Source organism: Terrapene carolina, unplaced genomic scaffold (assembly GCF_002925995.2).
Source record: "Terrapene carolina triunguis isolate 2854851 unplaced genomic scaffold, T_m_triunguis-2.0 Scaffold194, whole genome shotgun sequence".
NCBI lineage: Eukaryota > Metazoa > Chordata > Testudines > Emydidae > Terrapene > Terrapene triunguis.
Window position 1 is genome coordinate 699,150 of NW_020664545.1, and position 25,494 is coordinate 724,643.

General features: G+C 45.1%; 2 protein-coding genes across 10 annotated transcripts in view; both read left to right on the forward strand.

The window, feature by feature from the left end:
- MYO9B (myosin IXB) overlaps nucleotides 1-11,356 on the forward strand; it is a 76,563-nt gene extending 65,207 nt beyond the window's left edge. For 4 of the 8 annotated variants that reach the window (XM_026654983.1, XM_026654988.1, XM_026654986.1 and 1 more), the window contains 11 exons: nucleotides 1,108-1,219; nucleotides 1,795-1,868; nucleotides 2,144-2,336; nucleotides 2,664-2,792; nucleotides 3,415-3,520; nucleotides 4,347-4,478; nucleotides 5,794-5,917; nucleotides 9,076-9,123; nucleotides 9,689-9,828; nucleotides 10,144-10,271; nucleotides 10,422-11,356. In XM_026654983.1, the coding sequence (XP_026510768.1) occupies nucleotides 1,108-1,219; nucleotides 1,795-1,868; nucleotides 2,144-2,336; nucleotides 2,664-2,792; nucleotides 3,415-3,520; nucleotides 4,347-4,478; nucleotides 5,794-5,917; nucleotides 9,076-9,123; nucleotides 9,689-9,828; nucleotides 10,144-10,271; nucleotides 10,422-10,858 (1,623 nt within the window). In that variant the 3' untranslated portion in view covers nucleotides 10,859-11,356. Of the gene's footprint in view, nucleotides 1-1,107; nucleotides 1,220-1,794; nucleotides 1,869-2,143; nucleotides 2,337-2,663; nucleotides 2,793-3,414; nucleotides 3,521-4,346; nucleotides 4,479-5,793; nucleotides 5,918-9,075; nucleotides 9,124-9,688; nucleotides 9,829-10,143; nucleotides 10,284-10,421 lie in introns of all 8 variants that reach the window. The other 4 variants (XM_026654989.1, XM_026654990.1, XM_026654984.1 and 1 more) reach the window with 2 other exon arrangements.
- A 2,560-nt stretch (nucleotides 11,357-13,916) lies between these two features.
- USE1 (unconventional SNARE in the ER 1) lies at nucleotides 13,917-23,773 on the forward strand. Of its 2 annotated transcripts, none has more exons than XM_024194246.2 (8): nucleotides 13,917-14,127; nucleotides 18,436-18,485; nucleotides 19,317-19,395; nucleotides 19,902-20,054; nucleotides 20,642-20,660; nucleotides 21,262-21,292; nucleotides 21,592-21,754; nucleotides 22,298-23,773. In XM_024194246.2, the coding sequence occupies exons 1-8, from the start codon at nucleotides 14,026-14,028 to the stop codon at nucleotides 22,478-22,480; spliced, it is 780 nt and encodes a 259-aa protein (XP_024050014.1). In that variant the 5' UTR covers nucleotides 13,917-14,025; the 3' UTR covers nucleotides 22,481-23,773. The 2 variants fall into 2 exon arrangements, with proteins under 2 accessions (XP_024050014.1, XP_024050015.1); XM_024194247.1 differs by lacking the exon at nucleotides 13,917-14,127 and adding an exon at nucleotides 17,712-18,295.
- Nucleotides 23,774-25,494: the final 1,721 nt, after the last annotated feature.

The following is a 25,494-nucleotide window of genomic DNA, read 5'->3' on the forward strand; positions in this document are numbered from 1 at the left end:
CAAGAATGATTAAGCATTTGGAAGGATTCTTGAAAGAGCAGGGCTTTTTCTTTTGGAAAGCAGAGGTGTCCTAGGAGATTAGCTCTCCCAGCATCACCAGTTGTTTTATATCCCTCTAGCCTGTCAGGGTTCTGTTTATTCCTGTCCCATCAAGCAAGCAAGGAGCACTTTAGTGAAACTGAAAGGCCACAATTTTAAAACAGCGTGTAATTGCACAGTGGAACTTGCAGTGGTAGGATGTTATTGAGCCAAATCCAGGCAATTAGGTGTCAGTGTGGGTTTTCACCACTTGCATCAAATTTCTAGCATTGGCTTCTGGATTAGAAGAATCACTGGTCTGTTGTCTTGTGCAGCCTTGTGTGTTCCTAAATGCATGCATACATCTCACCTCACCTGGGATGCTTTTTAGGACAGACTGGTTTTTTTAAATGAGGAAATCGTTTAAAGGGGAGGGCTGACTGCTAAATGTTAGTAGCAGACTGCATCTGATGGGTGACTGGGTTAAAGTAACTGTGTCTAATAAATGCCTTAATTATGAAACAGACCAACACTAATTATCTTGGGTTGAGAGCAGTGGTTCTCAACCAGGGGTACACAGAGGTCTTTTAGGGGGTACATCAACTCTTCTAGATATTTGTCTAATTTTACAACAGGCTACATAAAAAGCACTAGCATAGTCAGAACAGACTAAAATTTCATACAAACAATGAGTTGTTTATACTGCTACATTACAGTGTATCCTATATAGATGTACAATATTTATATTCCAATTGATTTATTTTATAATTATATGGTAAAAATGAGAGAGTCAGCCATTGTTCCGTAAAAGTGTGCTGTGACACTTTTGTACTTTTATGTCTGATTTTGTAAGCAAGTCGTTAAGTGAGGTGAAACTTGGGGTACGCATGACAAATCAGAATCCTGCAGGGGGTACAGTAGTCTGGAAAGGTTGAGAGCCACTGGTTTAGCCTTACACCAGAAGCCAGATTTCCCTCTATCAGTTTTAATTGTGGAAGAGAGGAGAAAAAATAAGGTGGAGATAGCTCAGATTATTTTCTTTAGAAACAAACAAAGGGAGCCATTAACTTCTCCCCTTCCCCCACCCAGATTGAGGAGCACAATGGCCATGTGTTCACGAGCTACCAAGTGAGCATTCGGCAGTCATGTGAGCAGTGCTCGTCCTACATCTGGCCTATGGAGAAGGCCTGTCTTTGCAGTAGTAAGTGGAAATGGCTCATTCTTGCCATTTGGTTTTTAAAAATTGAAGATCCTTACAACTTTGGTGGGCACAGGCATAGCCTTGTTGGTGGGGTCTGGGCTGAGAGCGCTTTGCAAGTGGTGGGGCCTGGGCAGGAAAGACCTTGCAGGTGGAGGGCACCTGAACAAGTTGCCATGGGGGTGCATGTGCAAGCTGGCTGGCACAGGTGGTAGGTAGGGTTCTGGCAATTCTTGCCAGCCACTTCATGGAGCAGCAGCAACACCATCACTCAAAGAAACTACATGTCCCTTTTCTGTGGCTGAAGAGTTCAGGATGAGGTGAAATGAGGGAGGAAAACCTCCTGACCACTTGGGTTTCCTAATGACTTGAAGTGATATTGGCATATCCCAACTGGAGCAGTCCTACAGCTAAGAATATTTTTCCATCTCCCATGCAGAGGGTAATTTGTATTTTGGGGAAAACTCCAGTATGCAGTTTATTCAGATTATATAGAGACTAACAGCAAATGGGAAACAGAGGAAACTCTGCATTTGAATCTGCTTTGATCTGTTGGTAACAGTCCCTCTCCTCTGTAGCCTGCAAGTTGATTTGCCACAAGAAATGCATGTCCAAAACTCAGAGCTGCTGCACATCGCCCTGTGGAAAAAAGGTAAGAGAAGTCCTCCCCTCAGAGTACACATGTGTAATGTGTTAAACCAACTGTTAGGCAATGATGGCCTGATTGTACCAACAACTGAAAATCTCACCCAGTGCCGCAGCCCAGACGCCATTCTCACCAGTGGGCGTCTTGTGACCAAAAGTTAGTAACAAGCATGGCATAAAACATGAAGCTTTCATTTAGGTATAGCAGGAGGTCCTAACTTAAATGAGGTTGGTAGCCTGGAAACAGGAATCCATGTGACACCTGACCTGTATCAATTCCAGAACGACCAAGGTGTAGACTCCCGTCACTTCGGAGTGTGTGTGAGTTCCTTAATTAGCGATAAGAATTCAGTCCCAGTTGTCATGGAGAAACTACTAGAGTATGTGGAGATGCATGGCCTCTACACAGAAGGAATCTACAGGAAATCAGGGTCAGCAAATCGCATGAGGGAGCTGAAACAGTTGCTGCAGACAGGTATGTCTAAATAATGCTGTCAACCTTTCCTGCTTCCCAGCACATAATTCAGCTGCCCTGCTATTCTGAGAGCATCTGTAAGACTATTTCTTATCAGAAAAACTGCTCTGCACTAACTTGTGCAGTATGGAGCCTGTATTACTGATTAGCTTGCTAATCTGTTCATGCTCATAAATGTATATCTTGCAGGCACATTTTGAGTAGTCACATGGGCTCCAGGGGAGTAGATAGGCTAGTGCTTGAATTCTTTGTAGGCTCCCTTCTTTGGGAACTGATTGTGTGCATCAAAGGAATCAGATGGGCTAAATCTAGTAACTCTCTTTTCAGATCCAAATTCAGTGAAACTAGAGAATTATCCCATTCACACCATCACTGGCATCCTGAAGCAATGGCTGCGAGAGTTACCTGACCCACTCATGACTTTTGCACAGTACAGTGACTTTCTCCGAGCAGTAGGTGGGTTTTGTCAACAATTTCTAGAGCAACAGGAATGTTTTCAATTGTTCTCTGTCTTGGAGAAGGATTTAGTGCCCCGGCACTAACTCTGTGTGTTATATGGCCTCTTCCTAGTCATCTCTACAGCAGTCACTCTAAAATTTGTCCTAGGAAACAGAAATTCCTGGGGGAAAATCCATTTTTTGGCTTTCTGATGTCAAGATTCCTGTCTCACTTTTCAGCATAGCAGCATCTATAATGACACTCCCCTTTCTTGGGGCGGTGGGGGGGGGAAATGTTAGTATATTAAGTGCAAAATATGTGAACAGACCTGGAGTCTGACATTCCTTGCATTTGTCACTCTGTCCTTGCCATGCTGTTACAAGCATGTGAAAAGGGGGGGAAACTAATACCATCTGGTGTGTGCTGTTGTCACTCACTTATAATCGAGTGAGTAAATGAAGTGACAGCCAAGGCTTCTGAAGTATTAAGCAACACAAGAGGTTCAGAGATGGTTTTAGCTTAAGATCCCCAAACACCTTCAAGAGCATTCACATATTCTGGCATTAATTGACTGGTGCTTTAGAACTGCTGTGAGCTCTTGAGTGTCTTGATCTCGCTGTGCTCGTCTCTTCTTATGCAGAGTTACCGGAAAAGCAGGAGCAACTTGTTGCCATTTACAGTGTCCTTGAACAGCTTCCACAAGCCAATCACAACACCCTGGAGCGACTCATCTTTCACCTCGTCAAGTAATGACCTTTCCTTTCCTTTGGGTTTTCTCTGCGCCGGGTCCGTTCTCTCTCTGGTCTCACTTTCCAATTACTGTTAAAAAAGCCACATAAACCAGAGATAAGTATATTTATCATGTAGGATTTTGAATTTGTCTTGGAAGCTTTCTGACAGCCTGACCCTTTTGGGGATCTGAGTGGGGATTTTACTGCTTTGTGTGAAAGACTGACATGACAAGGGTGAGAATTTAGGGTTGGCAGTTTGTGTGCACGCATGTGCTCTCTCTTTCCTGCAAGCCAGTCCAATTGTATCAGGTGTGAGCCAAGCAGCATTAGCTCTGAGAGCATTGTAAGTCCTGGTTGAGTGGCGGTGGGTTTGAGCAGCCTGGAATGCAGGGATTCGTGTGGTTGGATGGCAGATACTATGAGGATGTTAGCGCAGTTGAATGGCAGAAGCAACATGAGCACTGTGAGTGTTCTAGTGATGAGCTGGGTACCGCTGGCAAGGGGGCATGAAGTGGAAGGATCTGCTTTCAGCTGAGGGGACCCAAGTAGGAACCTGAAAATAGAGTGATAACTGACTCACAAGAGAGGGGACACAGAGTGGCTGGCCAAGGCACATCCAGGCTACCTCCGGCTACGTGGATTCATGTTCTCTTTCATGCAACAAGATGTGAAATTCACTTGTTTAAAAAAAAGTTTCCCTAACCTCTTGCGTGCATTGAACCTTCTGGAGCTTCCCCCCTCAGCTGCCATGCTGAGACACTAGCAAAGTTTGATCAGATCATTTGTTTTCTATCAAGATTTACTAAGAAACTTTCATTTTGTTCCAAACATTGAATTTCAGAGTGGCTCTAATAGAAGACGTCAACCGTATGTCACCCAATGCTCTGGCCATTGTCTTTGCTCCATGTCTCCTGCGCTGCCCTGATAATTCTGACCCACTAACCAGTATGAAGGACGTCTCAAAGACAACCATGTAAGTCTCAGCACTTGGCTTGCTGCAGAAGTCTGTATGAGGTGAAATTGCTCTTCCAGCTGGGTGTGTGTCTCTGGTGCTGTCATGTGCACCGTGTCTACCTCTTGCAGTTTGATTCATGTTAGAGCTATCCAGTGTAACAAACTTTGTTCGAGCCCTGTTGGCAGGAGGACTGAGTGCAGAATTAGGAGCCAGTAAATCCTGAATTCTAATCCTAGCTCTGCCACTGATGTCTGTGGCTTTGGCACAACAGGCCCCAATCTTGATGAGGATATCAGGGTACTACTGTAACTTTATTTACAATTAAGAGTCTTCACAATTCTGAATTCAAACTAATGCTAGAAAATGTTATAAATTTGATTCCTTTATTTGTGTTGCAAGCAGGGCTTGGATGGATGGAGGGGGATATGTACAGCATGGTGGTATTAATCTATACGTGTAAAATAAAAATCATAATTGGGCCAAAAAGTAGCACCATTCCTGTATAAACAGCTGTCCTATAGCTGTATTGAGATAGGACCCATTACTTACATGGTATGGCACAGAAATTAAACACTGTCACTTGCCTACTTGGGAGCCCTTCAGCCTTTACCTCTGAGCCTCCCTTCTTAGTTGAGAGTTGTGCCCATATCCTCTTTGTGCTAATCACTAGCATCGCTGGCCTTACTGCAGCTTCTCTAGCTCTCTCTGCTTATCCCCACCCTTCCTATGTTGCTGGCCTTGGACCTGCCTCAGTCATTTTAAATAAAGAGCCAGAGCAGAAATGAAAGAAGTGTTTGAAAAATAATAAAGCAGTGGCTTTTTCCAACTTCTGATTCCGTTTGCTCTTCCTGTGGGGCTGTAAAGGTGGAGAAGGGCAGTTGTGGGAACATTCTATACCCACCAGTGTCTGTGCCGGAGCAGGGAGAGGACAGCAGGTAGAGGAAATAGAAATTGCTAGCGCCGTGGGTGATGCTTGTTCACTTACCATTGTTGCATGGAGTCACAGTGTGCAAGGTTCTGGGTATCCAAGTAAGAACATGTATCATCTGTAGCACTGCTTTTGGTTGCGCCCAGTCCTGCTTGTTTGTGTGTAGACTTCACCCCACACTCATACAGCACCACCCTGTAAAGAAAGTGCCTCTGGAGACTTTGGTTTGAGAGGGGGCCATCCACATGTGTGTCTAACATCCCTGAGCTGGGTGTATTCGCTGCCAGTGTTTTTGAAGATCTGTCCATGTGTTAGTGACACATCCCATCCCCCATGGTTGTCCCCAAAGCATGTGTAAGTATCCAGGGAGCAGGTTGCTGAATGAACTCTTGCACTTTCACACAGGTGTGTGGAAATGCTAATAAAGGAGCAGATGAGAAAATACAAGATTAAAATGGATGAAATTAGCCAGTTGGAAGCAGCTGAGAGCATTGCTTTCCGCCGACTCTCATTGCTCCGACAGAACACGGTAAGTGCTACAATGAGTAACAGCCCCCACATCCAACAGGGGCTCTATCGTGGACTTCTTGGGGTGGGGGAAATGCACGATAGCCTCACCATTCCCAGCCTGCTCAGCTTGTCAAAGACCAAATGCTGGTTACTGATCTTGGATTATAATGAAAAGGGGGTTGGCCCAGCCCAGTGTTGCAGTGGGAACTAGGCCTCTTTCCATGTGGAAGTCTGAGTTTGAATGAGCTCCGTGTGCTGGGGAGGGAGCCCCTCTTGATTATGGAAGTACAGAGAGCATCTGGGCACCAGCCCAGCAACTCTGTAAGTAGGATTGTGAAGCGGTTGTGCCTGTTCGGTGCCAAGTAACCTAAAGGGGATTCCTTCATTTCAGAGGATATGGTGATTCACTTGTTCAAAGTGTGCTCTCACTTTAGTCTCTGATACTTCCATGAAAAGCTCAGCTATGCTGAGTGTGCCAAAGTCCCCTTCCTGGATAGTTAGCTCTGCAATGGCATGGACGGTGATCAAAAGCATAATGTTTGGGGTGGGAGCAATCATAAATTATGTATATATTTGTGCATAGTACAAAGAGCTGATACCTTTTCTCTAAGGCACGGTGGTTTAGTATAAAACAGGAGTCACCCACTCAGAGATCTGGATTCTGTATCTAGTTCTGCAACAAACTTCGTGTGTGTCTTTGAGCAAGTCATGTCACCTCTCTGGGACTCAGTTACTGCTTCTTTCAAGCAGGGGCAATGGTATTTGCCTCCCAAAAGGCATAGGTCCTGGAACTACGGGTACTGGGGCTTGAAGTGGTTTCCATGATATACAGAGTTTACAGTTTGGTTCAATGGCTCTCAGCACCCCCACTATACAAATTGTCCAGCCCCCCTGCCAAAAAGAGTGGTGTGAGGCTTTCCTAAGAAGTTGTGGAATGCAGAGAATTAAGGCCCTTGAATGGAAGAGGTGGGCCTACAACTTCGGGCTCCTAGCCCCAGTGTTCATTTTTCTCAGCTGAGGAGGCAGTTCAGAGAGATCAGAGGGACGAGCATCCCTTTACCAGATACTGGTTGACTGGGACTAGGGGACTCGAGAGATGAGTGTATAGCTTCAAGTGTGCATAGAGTACAGGCTGCCAGCACTGGGATCATTGTCAGAGTAGTAACTCCTGCCCACGTAAGAAGAGCAATTTCCAAATGTGGCGCAATCAACACGGAGTGTCACCAGGACACTTTCCTTTGCGAGGGCTATTTCCCTCCTTTTTTGGCACTAGAGTGGCTTTAAACAAATATATTTTTTTGTTTAATTACATAAGAACATAACGGCCAGACTGGGTCAGACCAAAGGTCCATCTAGCCCAGTATCCTGTGCTCTGACAGTGGCCAATGCCAGGTGTCCCAAAGGGAATGAACAGAACAGGGAATCATCAAGTGATCCATCCCCTGTCACCCATTCCCAGCTTCTGGCAAACAGAGGCTAGGGACACCATCCCCGCCCATCCTGGCTAATAGCCACTGATGGACCTATCCTCCATGAATTTATCTAGTTTTTTTTTTTAACCCTGTTATAGTCTTGGCCTTCACAACAATTAGTAAAAGTTAATTAATTTCCAGCTGTCTTAAATGGCTGAATAATTTTTGGGGGAAAGTAAAAAAAAAAAAAATAAACTCTACGTAAGAAAGGAACCAGGCCTGGAAAAATTTCAGCCCAAAGGGTGGGAAAGTTTTACAAAGCTATGAGTGACTGAAAATGGTGGTTATCATGGAAATGCTGAGGTAACCCTAACTATAGTTGCTCTCATGGAAGTGGTACCACAAAACTTCCTAATTTAAAATGCAAAAAGAAAAGCTCTTTGGGAACATATCTGGAGGCCAGAGGTAGAAGTGTAGGGAGTGAACTGGAGTTAGGGAACTTGCTGTGAAACTTGACAAAGAGTCCGGTGGCACCTTATAGACTAACAGACGTATTGGAGCATACGTATTCACCCACGAAAGCTTATGCTCCAATACGTCTGTTAGTCTATAAGGTGCCACGGGACTCTTAGTCTGGTTCTGTAAAAAGCGACAAACACGGCTACCCCTCTGTTGCTGTGAAACTGTTGTACATGTGGAGCTAGGATTTGAGTCAGCCCAAGTGAGAAGCTGACACACATCACTGTGTGCGCTTCCAGTGCTTTACAAGAGATTCCGTCAGTGTCAGACATGTGACCACCCCTACCCCAAAGGACTTGCAGTCTAACTGCACAAACAAAGGCTCTCAGTACCAAACAGAACTTGCACTGAGTGAGACTTCTTCACAATTCTTTGGCCTGATCATGCCATTGATTTAAAAAATAAATTAAAGCAGAACTTCCCTCCAGACTTCACTGTGGAGTTTTGCTTTAAAATCAATGGGATGAAGAGAGCCTTTTGTTTGGCAGTTAAATAGTGTTAGACAAGTATGTGTTAACCTTGCATGTCTGTTTTTAATCCTGGATGTAAGAAGTGTGACAGCCAAGCAATGAGATTCCACATATGGACCTCAAGATAGTGGCCTTCTATTTGCTGATTCAAAACCTGATACAGCTGGTCTGTATATAAGTGAAAAATACTAGAAATCTGATATAAGTGAAAAATCAGTTAGAGTTAAAAAAAAAAAAAAACCCGAAAACCACCTAGATCTGTCTGACCTATAATAAGAATTAGAAAACTACTGATATGACTCCAGTTGATACTGCCAACAAGTTGCTTTAGAAGGTTAAAATACGTTCAATGGAGTAAGAAGGTCTTTGATAATGAAAGGTTTCAGAGTAGCAGCCATGTTAGTCTATCCGCAAAAAGAACAGGAGTACTTGTGGCACCTTAGAGACAAACAAATTTATTTGAGCATAAGCTGTAGCCCACGAAAGCTTATGCTCAAATAAATTTGTTAGTCTCTAAGGTGCCACAAGTACTCCTGTTCTTTTTGATAATGAAAGATCCAATATCTTTGTGCTTGGGTAGATCAAAATGTTTTTAAAACCTTAAATATTGCTTTTATGGAACCTCCAAACACATACAATGCAAAATATCAGTGATAGAACTATCGACATTACCATTAAGTCTGACATACAAAGTTTTAATGTAACTCTTCTGATCAGAAAAAACAACTTTCTGAAGTTACCATGATGTAGTGAATTTGGTCTTCATCTTTCTCTAGCTCTGGCCTGTAAAACTTGGGTTTTCTTCTCCTTATGAGGGGGTGCTGGTATGTACAAGACCTGATGTGTTTATAGTGCATGGTTAATTCTCCTATGGCACCACAGCATGACGGGACATTTGCTGCTTATTATAACTTATGTGGTATGAAATAAATTTCAAAACATTCCAGACTGCATGCATCACTGCAGCCCTTTCCCCAGAATGCATGCACTGCTATTATCCAATGCCTTCTTCACTTCACTATTTCTTATTAATGAAGTTCTAACCTGTGCTCATACTGAATGGAACAAGAATTTGTAGTTAACTCTCACAGCTAAACAAGTGTTGGCAAACGTACTCTCTACATTGAAAAACGTGAAAAAAGAAAAATGTTAAAATAAATCAGGTGATTTTAAACTTTCAAGGCAAATTAAAACTACTGTGTGACCTATTCAAACATATCTGTATATATGGAATGGATTACTAACACTCCACCCCTCACTACCTCTGTGGGAGCCCTTGACTTGCCCTATCTTCGCCTGCCCGTCTTTTATAACTAACTTTCTGTCCGGAGGTAATGTGAGAGGTCCTACTCCTGATCATGAAGCATGACACATCCAACTTTCTTACAGAGTAAAAGCCCACAAGACAAGGGAAATGACAACAGCTTCCCTGAGCTGGGATCACTGCGGGAGGAAGACGAGGTGTCTGATGTTGATAACCGGGAAAAGGAGATTCTGATAGAACGCATACAGTCAATAAAAGAGGAAAAGTGAGTCCCGGCTTCACATTTCTAATTAAATCCATTGAGCTTATGCCTCATGTCCTGGGAGGCAACACAACATGCTGCTTTACTTCTGTGTTGCATTTCAAACATAATTTACAAGGTCAGAATGGAGAAGAGGAGAGGCAGTAAAAGGTAACAGGCAAAGGAAATATTTTCAGATGAAATTTGGTGAGGTATAGGTCCAGGACTGCTTTGCTTCTAAAGTCTGCTCTGCCTAGAATAGTTCATGTCAGCAGCATTGGTAAATATTGTAAGTCAGTGTCTTTCTGGAGTGCTACGATCTATATGTGTTTGATGCAGGGAAGACATAACTTACCGATTACCTGAGCTTGACCAGCAAGGCTCTGATGAGGAAAATTTAGACTCTGAGACCTCAGTGAGCACGGAGAGCCTGCCAGAGGACCGAATAGGGCGACTGGATACTGAAGGTCAGTATTAAGGTAGTGTGTGCTTTTTTTTTTACCCTCTACATTATTTCATATTTTACATATTTTGTGACATCTGGTCAGAACCAGTCATGTCAATTTACATTTTTTTAAATGCACTTTAATTCCAAGTAGCTTTTCCTTTCTTTAAAGGAACCACGCTGTCTGAATTCCAGTGCCATGGTCAGTGCCCCAGTGTGCCTGCCAAAGACTCTTGCGGAGGACCCAGCATTTCTCTTCCACTGGCCTCTACATTCTCCTCAGTTACAAGGCGCAGACCATCATCAATGCTGGTCAAGATGAAAGTCCCCTGCCGAAATCCAGTGATGCCGACGGCAAATATAAAACTTCCGTATGGGATTCCCAAACTGACAGAATCCCAGGGAAGAACATCAGCTGAAGAGTCTCAGCCAGTGGTGAGACGGAGGGACCGGCTAGCAAGGCGAACTGATAAAATTCACTCCGTATACATTGCACAAGGGTCTGTTGTGGCCCAAACTCAGGAACCTTTGGACGAATATGAACCAACAGCAAAAGTGAAGCGGAGGTTTTCAGACCCTTACTCACGCATTTCATGCATAGATGAATGAAATATTTAAAATGTTGGAATTTTTTAAAAATTGGGACCACAACTTTTAGCTCTGACCCTCCTTTAAGGATTGTGAACTTGTGCACTTGCCTTAAGAAGTCATTGGAGTCAGTCTGGAACTCTCAGCACTCTAAGGGTTAAGCAGGGTTGCTTAAAACAAACAATATCCTGCTATTTGTAAACAAATTACAAGAAACTGGTGCGGGAGGGGGAAAGTAGAATCTAAATCTGCTCTGGTCAGAGTAAAATACGGAGACTTGAGTCTGCAGGAAGACTCTAGTGACCTTAGTTTCTCCTGCTGTGCCTTTTTGTATTTGCTTACGATGGGCTCTAATAGGTCCGAAGGTGAATTAGAGTCCCTAGGTTTTGCCTTACTCCATTTTTTTGTATGTTTTATGACAAGTTCCTTTGTGGTTTACAGAATTGTTAATGTAATAGCCTTAACTGAGACCAAAAATATATCAAAATGTTTATTAATACATTGCACTTTTTAAAAATACTTGCGTTAGGTATCAGTGTCCTACTGCTACAGTGTCTGCCCTTTCCAGAGAGCCCTTTAGTAGGAGAGAAGACACTTGATTCTGAGCAAAAGTGGATGTGCTTCCCTGAGATTTGGATGCCATTTCCCACCACTTCCATAAAAGGATTTGGAGAGGGTTCTGCAGGGTAAATACCGATCACCAAAGGCTGTGTAACCATGGAATGTTTCTTAGAGTTCAATGTTTTGTGTACAAGTATAACCGCATTGCTAAGCAAATGCAGTTGTCGCAGTGGGCAACTTTGTGCAAGGCTTTGTTCAGCATATGTTGTGTATCACAATGCTGCAAAAGTCACTGAGGGTCAGGCATGAGGACATGCAAGCACAAACAGCTTCTAAAACCTGGGCCGTGTGATCAGTCTGAGTTTACCGTTCAGTCTCTCCTCTACCAAGGTGAACTGTGAGTGTAGATGGGGCCAGCTGACTTTCTGGCTGATATGAGGAACTCCGCTTACTGGCTCCAATCTCCTCATTGCAGAGTGCCAAGCACTACATACATGTTTGTTAGAGCTGGTAGGAAGATGGAGCTTTTTTCCCATGGAAAATTTTGATATTTTAGCAAAAAAACAAACTGAAAAAACCAACAAAACCACAACATTTGGATTTGGAAATGTTGTTATGGTGGCTCATGGGAATTGCAGTTTGGATGCCTCAGTGCCATGCTCCTTAAAGGCTGGTCTGACTATATCTCCCATGATACACCAGGGTGTCTTAGTGGGAAGGGTCAGGCATTACAAGTCACACAGCTGTAGGGCATCATGGGAGAAGAAGTCTAACTGGAGAGCCTGCCCCAGAGAGAAGAATGGAAGCACAGGAGACCCAAACTACAGCTCTTCAGTTTTCAGACTTTCAATAAAAAATATCAAAATTTTCCATAGAATGCAGATACTTTTTACAAAAAAATTAACTAAAAACCCAATTTTCTGTGGAAAGAAGTCTTGATGGAGAACATTCAGCCAGTCCTGCTGCTTTATTATAATTAAATGTGCTGCTGTAACAATTAGTGATGAAGGAACCAACTTTCCACCCTGCATTTAGAGCTGCTGTTGAGTCAGCGGGGAGCACACACTGACATAAAAAGGCACTCTGGTAGACCCTGGCCTGTGGAGTTTGGTGCTCTAAAGCTTAGAGGTGAGCTGGAAAACTCGAGCAAGGTATTTCACTAACTTTACAAATAGGTGTTGAATGCCCCCATCCGTCAGGTAGGGCATCATGAACAAAAACTGTGCTCCTTTTTCTTTCTTGGCATATGACACGAAATTAGTGGGCATAATTTAAAAAACAAACAAAACCTGTACCTCCTATCTGAGATCAGAACAGAATTAACCCCCATGCTGCTGAGTAATCATTTTCTTCTACTGTGCACTATCAGGTAGCCCCAAGCACAAATTGAGGCAGGCTACTAAGACTCTTTAAAGTATCTTCCATATACTTTGAAAGTTTTTTTTAAATATTTCAAAAACATATACAAAAATGACCATGCCTTTTATAAACTGGACTAACCTCATCCTGTTCTTGCTTGCCATCTGTGGGTTCTGCGTTGAGGGGTAGTGTCACATATGATGGAGCAGAACCTAGATGGCCACAATGGAAGGGAATGTCACAGGAACAGAATAAATCCAACATGTCTTGGCTGACCCCTGTCAGTGTGTTCAGTACTGTATAGCTGGCATAAAGTGTCCTACCCTAGGTGGTCATAAGCTAAAGTGGACAGATAACACTGCCCAGACACAGTCTACTAGATCAACTGCCACGGGATGTTCTATCCTCCACCTACCCCCAGGTACTTCTCAGTGGAGGATTATTGTTTGAAGGTTATAGTGAAGAAACCTGTTTCAAGGAGGAATTTTCTCCCAAGTTAGGAGAATTATGCAGCGGTTTTGTCACTATTAACAGCAGGCCTGTGAGCTGGTTAAATGAAACAAAGGCTGTCGCTCAAATTTAAACCTATTTCAGTGTTCGAGGTCTGTGAGGTTAACTCCCTTAACGCATTAGGGACTGGGGTGTTAACGCGCGCAGGCACGGGGAGGCGTGCGATGGGTGGCAATATCAGTGGGCTAATAAAGGGTTTCCGTTGAAATGGCCTTTCCTACAGAATTGCGTTAGCACGGAGCGGTCACCTCCAGGCTGCACGTACCAGGACCGGGACCAGCCGCCTGATGCGGCCGGCGTGAGCCTGGCAGCTCCGACGGGCTGGAATTGCTCGGGCGTTACCAAGACTGGGCGGCTCGGCCGCGCCCGCGGAGATCGCGGCTTCACCCAGGGACTGCGCCCACGTCCCCCCAAGGCCGCAGCGGGCTGCGGCCCCGGCCCAGTGACCAGCCCTGCGCGGGTTATGGCCCCGGCCCAGGGACCAGCCTGGCGGGGCGCGGGCCCGGGCTGGCTCTGCGCAGGCGCCGCGGCAGCCCCACGCGCGGAGCAGGACACCCGTGGATCGTGTCGGCGGCTGCGCTGGGGGAGCCCGGCCGCGCCCCCCCCGGGCTGTTTTGCTTCCCCACCGGTGACGTGTCCGCGCGGGCGGCAGCCCCGCCCCTGCGACGTGGAGGCAGCCGTTGCTGTTTACATTGGCAGCCGCCGCTGACCCGGAAGTGGACTGTTCGCGGGCCGGGTTCCGGTTCCGGGTCGGAACGATGGCGGCTACTCGCCTGGAGCTGAACCTGCTGCGGCTGCTGAGCCGCTGCGAGGCGCTGGCGGCCGAGAGGCGGGAGCCGGACGAGTGGCGGCTGGAGAAGGTGCCGGGGTGCAGAGCCCCTCCCTGGGCTGCCTCCCCCTGTGCGGGCGCCGGGGACAGAGGGGTCCCGCCCGGCTGTGCCCCCCCCTCCCCGGCTTTCCCGCCAGCGGGGCTCCAGCCCCGGGCACCTTCCCTGGCCCGCCCGCCCGCCCCACCGCGCTGTGGTGCACTGCCCGCTGCCCAGGGGACGGTCCGCAGATCCCGGGGGACGGAGTGCGGATGCCGCAGGAGCTTAGCAAGTCCGGAGGGTGGGACTGGAGCAGCCCGGTGCTGCCTGGCTGGATTATCCCATCCTTGAGGCTGGGAGCAGGCCCTGGTCCTTTTCCTGCTGGTGTGTAGGCCTAGTTCGGTGAAGTGACCAGAGCAGCTTGATGAGCCATTTTGTCTGCAGACTTCTCAGAGGGATGCGGATGCTGCTTCTGTGAACCGCTTCGCCTGTGCGATAGCGGAATGTCATAGTCTTGTTCATAAGCCTTACCGTGCTCATGCGTTTGAAGAACGCCGTGGTTACCCTGGTAGCTGCAAACGATGTGACTGGGGGGAGAGACCCTTGGCAGAGAACTTGTTTTGAGTCAGTTCGGCTGTAGGAGAGAAATCTCAAGTTTCTAGTCTCTGATGTTTTCTTGGAAGATGTTCAGTTTCCCTGCCACAGTATCAGTCTTCAGTGACTGAAAAGTCCAGGGTTGTGGGTAGGCTGGTGTATTTGGTTTCCTTGGCTAGAGCCCAGTCTTTCTGACTGGGAGATACCGTTCAGCTTTACTGAGATAAATCTAATATAGGTATCCTCGGACTTTAGTATTGAAGCAAAATGTAAAGCCACATCATGTTTTCTCTTGGAGATTGCTCCAGCTTTATTCAGTGAGATTATGTTAAATCTGAGGCTTTTTTTTTTAATGTATGCTGTGTTGTAGTTGTGTTGGTCCCAGGATATTAGCGAGACAAGGTGGGTGAGGTAATATCTTTTATTGAACCAACTTCTGTTGGTGAGAGAGACCAGCTTTTGCTATTACACAGAGCTCTTCTTCAGGTGAGAGATACAAGCTAGAAGCTTCCCACACCAACAGAAATTGGTCCAACAAAAGATATTATCTCACCCACTTTGTGTCTCAGATTTTTTGTTAGATCATTGATTGTTTGACTTGCTTCACTATAGTGTTTCACTTGGGCCTTCAAGCAGGGCTTTGGAGCGGAGCTGCAGGTTTTTGCCTAGAGCCGGAGCACAGCTCCAAAGCCCTGGAATGTTGGCCTCTCAGAATTGTCTAATTTACTCAGAACTATACTGTTGTGAAGAAAGGAGACATTAATCTGCCAGGATTTAAAGGATCTTAGTTTAATCATCCTGGCTGTGGCCACTGGATGTCACTCTTACTCCACACACATGTAGCAGACCCCTCTTCTTGTAGAACCCTGTTGTGATTGCCAGACTCCCTGCTTTCATATGAGGAGATGGAGGTTCAGAGTTAGGGGAATCCTGTTCTCTAAAAACCAAGTACTGTCTTGTCATCCCTGAGAGGGAAATTAGATACAGTTTGCCCAACTTTTCCTAGAAAAGTTGAATATGAGCAGTAGGCAATTCTGTGCCCCAGTGTAAGCAAGAATATTCCAAGATGTGTGCAGCCTGTATCATTAATGCACACACACCCCTTGCATGTCAGTCCTTTGTTTGCCCGGGGGGAGAGATCTTGCTGCTCTATGGAAGCTGAGGGACCCATATGAAAATAGCATCTGGGAACCTCTGGTTTATGCTGTATGTCATACCACTTTTATCCTGTAGCTTGTGGTATAGCAGGGCTTTGCAGTGTGTGTTCATGTTTGAAGTAGATATGTGGTACTTCATAAGGCACAAAAGGCTTTGCCTAGAGATACAATTTCTTGGCTTACAGATAGATGAGACACACCGGCAAATTAATCAGCATCACTCCATGGCTTCTGTGGTTGTGATAAATAAAGCAGATGGGAACATGTATTCTATTCAGGCTATTGCTAGAATTCCCCTTGGAGAAGGAGTTTTAAGATTTGGGAATAAACTTCAAAGCGATCTCTTTATAGCTTGGATCATGTTCCACACTCTGCCCTTGGTCAATGTAGGCAGGAGACTTCTGAGAGCCAGCAGTGCAGGTGTTGCTTCTCTCATGCCAGCTGTTCCTCTGTAGTCTCTACATTGCACCTGGGAGCCAGAGAGCTGTTTCTTGGGAGGGACTCCCTTCCACTTGATCTTTGCTTTGTAATTGGCCTTGTGCCTCAGTTTTTTGTTTTGTTTGCTTGTTTTGCCAGTTTCCTTCCAGGCATGTGAATTCCTGTTCATTCACTATCTCAGGGGCACTGTAATAGGATGTACTGGATGGAAACTGAACATGAATATCTCTCAGCAGGAAATGTAATGGGATGGTGTCCCCACGGGATGGTGACTGCAGCCAGATGGGCATCACTTCACTAATCCACAGTCTAACTTGCCCAGTTCTGATGGCTTCCTATTGGCAGCTTTCTTTCTCTGCCAGAAGGAACTGGTTGGTTGTACCATGTGGGTGGCTGTTTATGGAAACAAAAAGTTCAGTGATGATGGAGAGTAAACTACGGGTTGGCAGGGCAGACATTTGCCTGTTCAGAGAGTTGCAGAGCTTAGTCCTGCTGCTTGGAAGTAGGACCTTTCTATTTAGGTCTTTCTCCAACTCGCAGTACCCAAAACCTACTGAAAAGATGCCTTATTCCTGCTGAAGTGAAGATGTTATGACCATTGTCCCCTTAGACTTCAATGAACTATTCAGTGGAGAATCAGTGGTTGGGATGGGGACCTGAAGTGAAAACCCTTCACTTTCGCCTACCACACCATCAGGGTGCCAAAGTCTTCAGCTGCCTTCTACCCAGTTGCCAAAACCTCCAGTGTCCTTCCCTGATAGCATTCACAATACATATGTGTACTCTCTGCAAAAGTGTGGCAGTAAAACCTTGGACACCATAAAAACTGAATAACAGAAGGAATTCTGTACTGACTGCATTATTCATTTTTATAGTTAATTCAGTAACCCCTCTCCCTCACTTCCAACTTACATGAAGTTGCAGAATTCACAGATTCCAAGACCAGAAGGGACCATTGTGATCATTTATTCTGCACTATAGCTCTCAGAAACCAGAGGGCCTCACAGCAGGATTCCAGTCCAGTTTGCTGTAAATTCCATGAGGGGGTGGGTCTTGGATTCTAAAGGGTTGTTTTACCATTTAAAAAAATCACTGTCTGAAATATTTGCATCTGCTAATATTACTACTTATACATAGTCACTATATCTGAAAAATTAAAGAGTATTTTCAGTGTATGTTGGGAGTATTTCATAAGAACGACCATGCTGGGTCAGACCAAAGGTCCAGCCAAGCCAGTATCCTGTCTTTCAACAGTGGTCAATGCCAGGTGCACCAGAGGGAATGAACAGAACAGGCAAGCATTAAATGATCCATTCCCTGCCACCCACTCCCAACCTCTGGCAAACAGTCTTCACCTTCACAACATCCTCTGGCAAAGAGTTCCACAGGTTGACTGTGCGTTGTGTGAAGAAGTACTTTGTTGTGTTTGTTTTAAACCTGCTGCTTATTCATTTCATTTGGTGACCCTAGTTCTTCTGTTATGAGGAGGAGTAAATGACACTTCCTTATTCACTTTCTCCAACACTGTATATGTTGGTGCAATCAGTTTTTCACCCCTCTGGTCAGTGTGTGTCTTCAGCACAGCAGTAATGGAGGAGAAACTTTTTTTTATTATTATTATTATTATTATGTTTTTTTTTAATATTGTGAAATCACAGAAGTTGGCAGGGAGCCTCAAGGGCAGGTATAGCATCTGAAACTTGCTAACTTGGTTTTTGCATCTTAGATTTCAAGCTGATGGTTGCTATTCTTGGAGGCTTATTTCCATTTGTGGGAAGGAAATTTTGGTTTGAGAGGCCAATTGTATTCCTTGTTAATCTCTATGAGATGGAGGGTGGGGGAAGAGATGCTGGGAGTAGCCCACAGTGCTTAGTTTTATCTCATTAATTCATAAGTGCCATTGATCAGATCAGGCTGCTAGACTCTGCATTTCCTTATCCTGTCTCCCAGTGATGATCCTCTCATTAAGACTGTAAGATGCAGACTCTAAAGGGTGTGTATGTGTGAGAGTCAGACAAGCCACGTTAACCCAGGTAAAAACAACACTGATGCTTCCTATGAAAACAATGACAATCCTCATTATCATTTGTGCTTTATATCTGCACAGCCTTTAGCGTTTGCCACACTGCTTCCTGTTAATTCTAACTCTTACAACTGTCTGGGTTTTTTTTAGTATGTAGGTGCTCTCGAAGAGATGCTCCTTGCATTAAAGAAACACTCAAGGTGAGATGCTGTCTCTGAGACTGAGGTTGGAAGGAAATTGTGTGTGTTCTTTTTCAAGTAACCTCTTAGGTGGGAAATAGACACAACCCAGGAACACTGAAGCTGTGGGACACTCGGGACTGTGGGGATCACAGAATGGTTTGTGCTTAGGGGATGCCCTTTGTAGTTATGGCCCTAGAGCTCACTTTGCAAGTTGTTTTTTGCTGTTGGGAGGGCATGTGAATATCGGTAAAGACAGCTCAGGGACTGTTGTTTCACTTATGTTGCAGGAGCACTCAGAAGCCCCATTTATAATCTGAGCCCCATTGTGCTGCACGAACCTACAGAAAGACATGGTCCCAGCCCCAAAGCCCTTAACAGTCTATTCAGACAAGCCAGACAGGTGGCATAGAAGTGTCAAAATGTCGTATTGGGCCATTTAAATGAAAAAGACTCCAACATTTCCCTGGTGCTCCAGCATTATTGCTCTTGTGTGCCTCCCCTGCACTCTGTCATCCCCATGGAAATACATGCAAGTGTCACCCGAAAAGGTGCAACATAAGCAGCAGTACAGCAAGCTACAACCCCCTCCCCCACTCACCATCCCTAGCTGCTGCATTTCAGCCCTGTCCTAGAGAGGCCACTTCTAGAAGTGATACTTGATCTTTCTGCCCAGTTCAATCCGTTGTCCTTCAGAAATTACGAGTGAGGGTGACCCTAGCTCTAAGCTGTTTCTGTTGGAAAATGCTGCCTTAATCTCTTGACTGTTCCACGTGCATGTGACTTTCTGAAATACTTGCAATAGGAAATACTGACTCTTCTGGCTTTCATCGTTTCTTTTGACTCTTGCAGCAAGCCTGCCCCTGAACTGCTGAATGAATACTCCCGCAAAGTGGACTTCTTAAAGGGAATGTTAGAAGCTGAAAAATTGGTAAGAACCTTTTGTCCAAGTGACTAACCGAGCATTCGGTTTTTTGTCTGTCTCTCTCACATCTCAAAGCAATAAGCAGGCCTCTTCGTGCACCCATGCACAATCTTTCTCTCAAAATCCTGAGTGAATGTGTCTTGGGAACTTGTCTGTTAAATGTAAGGGGTTGATATTTAGAGTTACAAACTCTTTCTGCCCACCCCTCAGAGAACCACCAAGAAGGGAAATGTTTCTTCTATGGTTTATGGTGTCCCCTTCGCCTTTGAGCTGTGAGCTTTTGGGAGCAGGCTGTCTTTGCTCAACATCGTTTGCCCTTTGTACAGTGCTGTGTATGTCTACTGAGCTATGGACGACTGATGAACTGGGCTGCAGTTAGACTGGATTGAGTCTGTGCTGTCATGCCCGCTGACTCACCTTCCATTCTGCAGGAAGTAGCCGCAGAAGATCTCCCTGGTTATTCTCTAGCCTCCTCTGCAGAGCACAAGATTAATTTGGCCCTCTCTTTATAGTCGTCGTCAGCAGAAAAGGCCTTGGCAAATCAGTTCCTGGCCCCCGGCCGAACTCCCACTACAACCAAAGAGCGAACCCCAGCTACTAAAATGGTTCATCTGCAGACAAAGGCTCGCTACACAGGCAAGATGAGGAGTGAACTGCTTGGTACGGTAAGTTACGTTCTGCTGCTGGCCTGTCGCTACTGTTAATTCAAGAGAGATCTGCTGCCTCAGCCAGCTGCTCCCCTGGCACTCCCCTTCCAACCCAAAAGTGACCAGGTCCATATGGGCCACTGTCAGTGACCCTGCCTAGTAGCAGTGCTCAGCCATCTAGTTCTAGCGTGGGGGTAGGAGCAGAGCCAAGGGGAATCATGTAGACTCTGGTGAAATGGAAACTCATGCTTTGAGGCCCCTTGTACAGAAGTTACAACCAGCCCTCTCCCTGGGAGAGCACAGACTCGGCTGGCAGCATGAGTGCAGGGGACTGGACTAGGTGACCTCTCGAGATCCCTTCCAGTTCTGATTCTGTGCTGCCCTTCAGAGGGCTGAGCTACAATTCTGAGCCTGGGCACTCTCCACCTCTTGTGCTGGACTCTTGGAGAGCCGGCCCCTGCTTCATGGTGTTGGATTTTATGATCGGAAATGTTGGGAACAAAGGATACTCTAGAGCATGGGGGTTGCTTGATGCAAGGCTGCGGTCACTTCATCAGTGCATGTGTAATCTTACTGTGTTTCTCTCTCCTCCTCCGTGTCCCCAGGATCCCTTGTCTGTCAATGGTAAGTTTATTTCAAAGCAGATGGCTGGAATGTGTGTGGGGAGGTGGAAGGGGAGGAACAAGGGGTGACACATCTTGCCTGACAAGCCAGAGCATGCTCTGTTTGTTTTAGTAGTTTGCCAGCCTGGGACTCTTCTCGTGAGCCACCACATAAAGCAACTAAAAGTGTCTGCTTGGTTACTGAGATTGCAGTAGCTCCCAGTTTGGATCAAGGACCCATTGGGCTAGATTCTGTATAGTTGAAGTCTTTACCCTGAACAGTTTACAAATCTAACTTAGGACTAGAGGCAACAAGCCAAGCTTTTGCCAGAAGCTGGGAATGGGTGATGGGATGGATCACTAATGATTAGCTGTTCTGTTCATTCCCTCTGGGGCACCTGGCATTAGCCACTGTCAGAAGACAGGATACTGGGCTAGATGGACCTATTAAATTTAAACCTCTTCTCTCCCCTGCCCCCCGTACCTCTTACAGAGTCTTTAGTTTTGTTTCTGCAGTTTTCCGTTATACCTGCTTAGTTTCCTGGTGCATCAGCTTTCCACAAGAGATCCAGGCCTGGAGATCTTTATCTGCTAAAATACAAACTTTTTTTTTTTCCCCCCAGAGTCTGAGGAGCTAAATTTAAGGAAACGGAAGTAAGTCGTAGTTTAATATTTTGACTCTTTGTGATGGGGAAGCAAGGGCCTTTGACTCCTGAATGTACTTTATTAACTCAGCTAGGAAGGTTTAAATGCCCATTGGTAGAAGCACCAAACATGAATGGTTTCTTGAATTAGCTGTTTTAACAAACTGCTGCTCTGAATGCTCTTGCCATCTAATCAGATTTGTGAGCTGTAGTGCAACTCTGAATCACCTAATGGTGATCTAAAAACCACTGAGAACAGTCCACGAGAACTCCCAAGGAGTCCTAAATTTCCTCCCTTGTGCTCTGCAGAGGCCTTGCATCTGAAGAGACGCCGTCAGCACCTGAGCTGGATGCCGTGTTACAGCATCATCGCAGCATGCAGGAGAAGCTGGCTGAAGAAATGTTGAGTTTGGCGCGCAGTCTCAAAAACAACACCCTGGCAGCACAGAACGTTATTAAACAGGATAACCAGGTAGCCCGGATTGCAGTGGAAGAAACCATTCAGATTCTCAGTATTGCAATCCATAACATTAATTGGCGAAGATATGGCGTAAACTGGAATATCTATAACTTAATTCTAAATATGACCGGAGCAGGGGGAGTTTGCTTGAAGGACCTGTCGTCCTCCATAGTGCAACTGGTCCTTACTATAGATTCTTTAGTTTTGTAATAAATAGCCAAAACTTTCAAACCTGATGTAAAAGTGGTGCGACTCTCAGGTGCTGATCACCCACAAATCCTGCTGAAGTCAGTTGTAGGTACTTGACACCTTTGACAATCTGGTGCCTACAGATGGCTTTAGGGGAGCCTATCTTTAACTACTCAGGTTTGAAAATCGTGGTGTTTGGTATTTATGGCTGGCCTAATCATCTCTTCTCCATTGTTGAAATATGGCTTCTACTGTTTAGGCTGCATCCACACAACTTGGCTTAATCAATGACAAGCACTAAGATGTCGTCTTTCTCATCTTGCAAATCAAATCTGACTTACAGCTTGCTCTTTGTTTGTTCCCTAGACATTATCTCACTCTCTCAGGATGGCAGACCATAACTTTGAGAAGCTGAAGGATGAATCTGAACGCCTTGAGCAGCATGCAAAGAAATCTGTCAACTGGCTGCTCTGGATAATGTTAATTGTAGTTTGTTTTATTTTTATTAGCATGATCCTCTTTATCAGAATTTTCCCTAAACTCCGATAACTTGTATAGCCTCCAGGAGCAACAGGTAGGAAGCTAGACAGTATGTGACCCTCTGCTCATTCCCAGCAAGTCTCTTTGACCAGTTTGGTAAGCACTCACTGTAAGGCAGTTACCTACCTCTGATCATATCCTGAAGGGTGTCACCAAGGGCCTAGTCTTCCATCCCTTCCTTGTGTCCTTACTGGAGTTGGTGGGACACCTTGTGAAAGGCTTCCTAAGTTGGGTCACTCGATATCCCTTTTGCTTGGCTAATATGGTTATTTGTTTCTTGAGAAAGAAACTGCAATAAAGATGGCACTTTCAGTGGAATATCCCTAGAAATAGATCATTCCAGGTGCCTTGGTAGATGTGGTTAAGGCTATTGTTCCTCTATAAGGGAGCACAGTACACAACTGAAGGATTAAAGACCATATTTGCTCTTTAGAAACCCACTGACTTTAACAGGACCCTTGCTAGGATTGTCTTTGTAACCTGCCTGTAGCAGATATGGAGGGAGCATTGTTATTGAGTGGGTCCCCTTGAGTTAGAGAGTCAAGAAGGAAAATTAACTTCACCGCCTTGCCCTTCTGCCAAATGGACGCTGGTCACTCAAGTCTCCTGAAGCCTGGAGTTGTGGGAGAAGACAGAGGTTGGAAGCATCTAGTTTGGGAAGCTTGAACAAACTCACTCATCTCCTCTTACAATCACAAACCCTAACATCCAACCGAAATACAGAGCATGTCATTTACCATTATTCCATTCCTTCAGGAAGCAGGTGGTGGCGGCTGTTCAGCCCTAAACATGCAGTGTACTCTGCAGACCTGCCTGCCTACGCCTCTTGTTGCTTCACTATAAAATGAGAGTTGAGGAAGTTGGTCTCTCTTTAAATAAGGCGTTTACTTAAGGAAAAAATCGGCCTGTACCTTCTGAGCTAGGCTTATTTGCATGTTTGCTTTCCTTAACTCTTATCATTTTTCTAGTGGAAGATACCTTGAAGTTTTCAGCCATATTCTGCTCTTGATGAAGTGCTGGCTTGCTGTACTGGGTGAAAAAGAGAGTGGTGTAATCATCCCACCCAACCTGCTCATAAAGAGAGAGTGTGTGATTCTGTCTCTCTCTCTCTCGCCCTAACTTTTAAAGCATCAGTACTGCAAACTGCCTGCTTTCACTTCAGTTTAAACCATTCTCCCTATTACAAATTGTTACTGTTGGTATTCTGTATATTGCTGTCTATTTTGTACAAGTTTGTATTGGTTTCTCTTGGACTTATTTATTACTATATGATTTTCATAATTAGAAGCAACTGCCATCTTCTCTCTCTATAGCAAGTGAATGTTGCACAGTACTATACTGCAGCTTCTGGGGTGATCTGTATTCCTGCAGATCATGTAGGTAGATTTAAGAGCAAACCCATCGGTAGTAGAATGTGTACCTTATAACATCACACAAATCCTCCTTAATGACTTCACGTTGTAAGAAAACTATCACTGTTCCAAACTCCTGCCTTCATCTGGTGCCTCTCAGAGGAAAGCTGAAAAGTGCTATCTTCCTAACTCTTTATGGGCTGCCTTTGTAATGCATTGTATATCTAAGCTCTGATCCTGCAGTGAGAACTACATGGGAGCCCATTAGGCCTGCGTGGGTGATGGGGCTCAGCCTGGACTGTTCTCCTTGTAGGATCAGGGCTGAAGTGAGCCAACTCTAGCCTTACCATAAGCAGATGAAACTCAATCTACTGCAATGAGACTTGCACCCACTTATGTCAAGGCCGACTTTGGTCCAGGCTGTATTTTGTTGACAAACACTTTGCATCCACATTCTGTAGGATGTAGGGTGGTGATGTACAGAGAAAGTAATCAATTACAACCTGCTAGAGTTGATCAGACTTCACGTGATGTTGTGAAGGGTTACTATGTCCAGAATCAGACGAGTGGTATTGTTGAAATTATACTTGGTTAGGGTGAGAGTGACTGTGGTAAAGTGGGGGGGGGGGGTGTAGAGGGCAGAGAGGCTGTGCCTGTGGAATCCGAAGCCCAGCCCAGAATGAGAGTACTTGAAAAGCATCTATTCCATCCAGGAAAAAATCTAGTTTCCAGGTCCCAAGGCAGAGAAACTTGTGTATGTGCAAAACAGACCCAAAGAAACACTTGGAAAATGATTCTTCAAAATTAGGCAGGACTTGCATTGCTCTTCTAAGTGCAGTTGCTGGTGAAAGATAGATAGGTGTGTCTGGTGTTCAAGTATTTTTAAATCGCTTGTGAGGAAGGGAAGGAAATAGAAGAGATCACTTTTATGAACCACTAGGTGGCCATGTTACTAGTGCTTCCTGCCTGCTGTGTTCTGTTACTCTCAGCAGGATTGCTGAGAATAGTTGTATAATGCTCTAAAATCAAGGCTGGTAGGAAAATGAGACTGACTACTGTTTGGGGGCTGTCTGTTCAGAGAAACGAGCGAGAGACTGGCTTCTTGGGAGAGGTGCTAACGATTGTATTTAAAAAGCATTTTTTGATCTACACCGACCCCCTGTGTTAATTCATAAATAGGTTACCAAACTTGTTGAGCTGTAAAGAACACATTTTCTTGTAGATACTCACCTGCCTTCCTGATAAATGCTGACTTAATTTTTGAGCAACCTGTTACCTGCAATAAGCCCTGAGAGAAATGAACAGTTGCAGCAGTTAATTCATGAGAAACATTAACCACCCACGGCCAGACCCCCCCAAGTCGTCAAGTCAAACCGTAACGACTTATGCAGCTGAAGTATTTGTTGTTCACAAATTTGTTTTTTTCCCACCTAGTTGAACTCCTCTTGCGGGATCACTGTGCTGTGTTAATTGGCAGCTGTGACCTTCACTTGTTTCAGATTAATTCAATAATCCCACTAGTTCCAGAACCCAGTAGAGTTTCCTGCCAGCAGTCTTCGAAATAGGGGGAGCCTGGAGCCAGAGATCCTATTTCATCTGAGGATTCCTCCACACCACGGGGTCTCAGGGCCCATTTTCTTTGCCTGAGTGTGCTGCAAAGGGGCAGAGCAT

Bases quoted from the DNA above. Each gene is read 5' to 3' on its own strand.
- USE1 (XM_024194246.2), top strand. From the start codon at position 14,026: ATGGCGGCTACTCGCCTGGAGCTGAACCTGCTGCGGCTGCTGAGCCGC. The intron at 19,396-19,901 runs GTAAGAACCTTT...CTCTCTTTATAG, and splicing joins TGTTAGAAGCTGAAAAATTG to TCGTCGTCAGCAGAAAAGGC. The intron at 21,293-21,591 runs GTAAGTCGTAGT...TGTGCTCTGCAG, and splicing joins CTAAATTTAAGGAAACGGAA to AGGCCTTGCATCTGAAGAGA.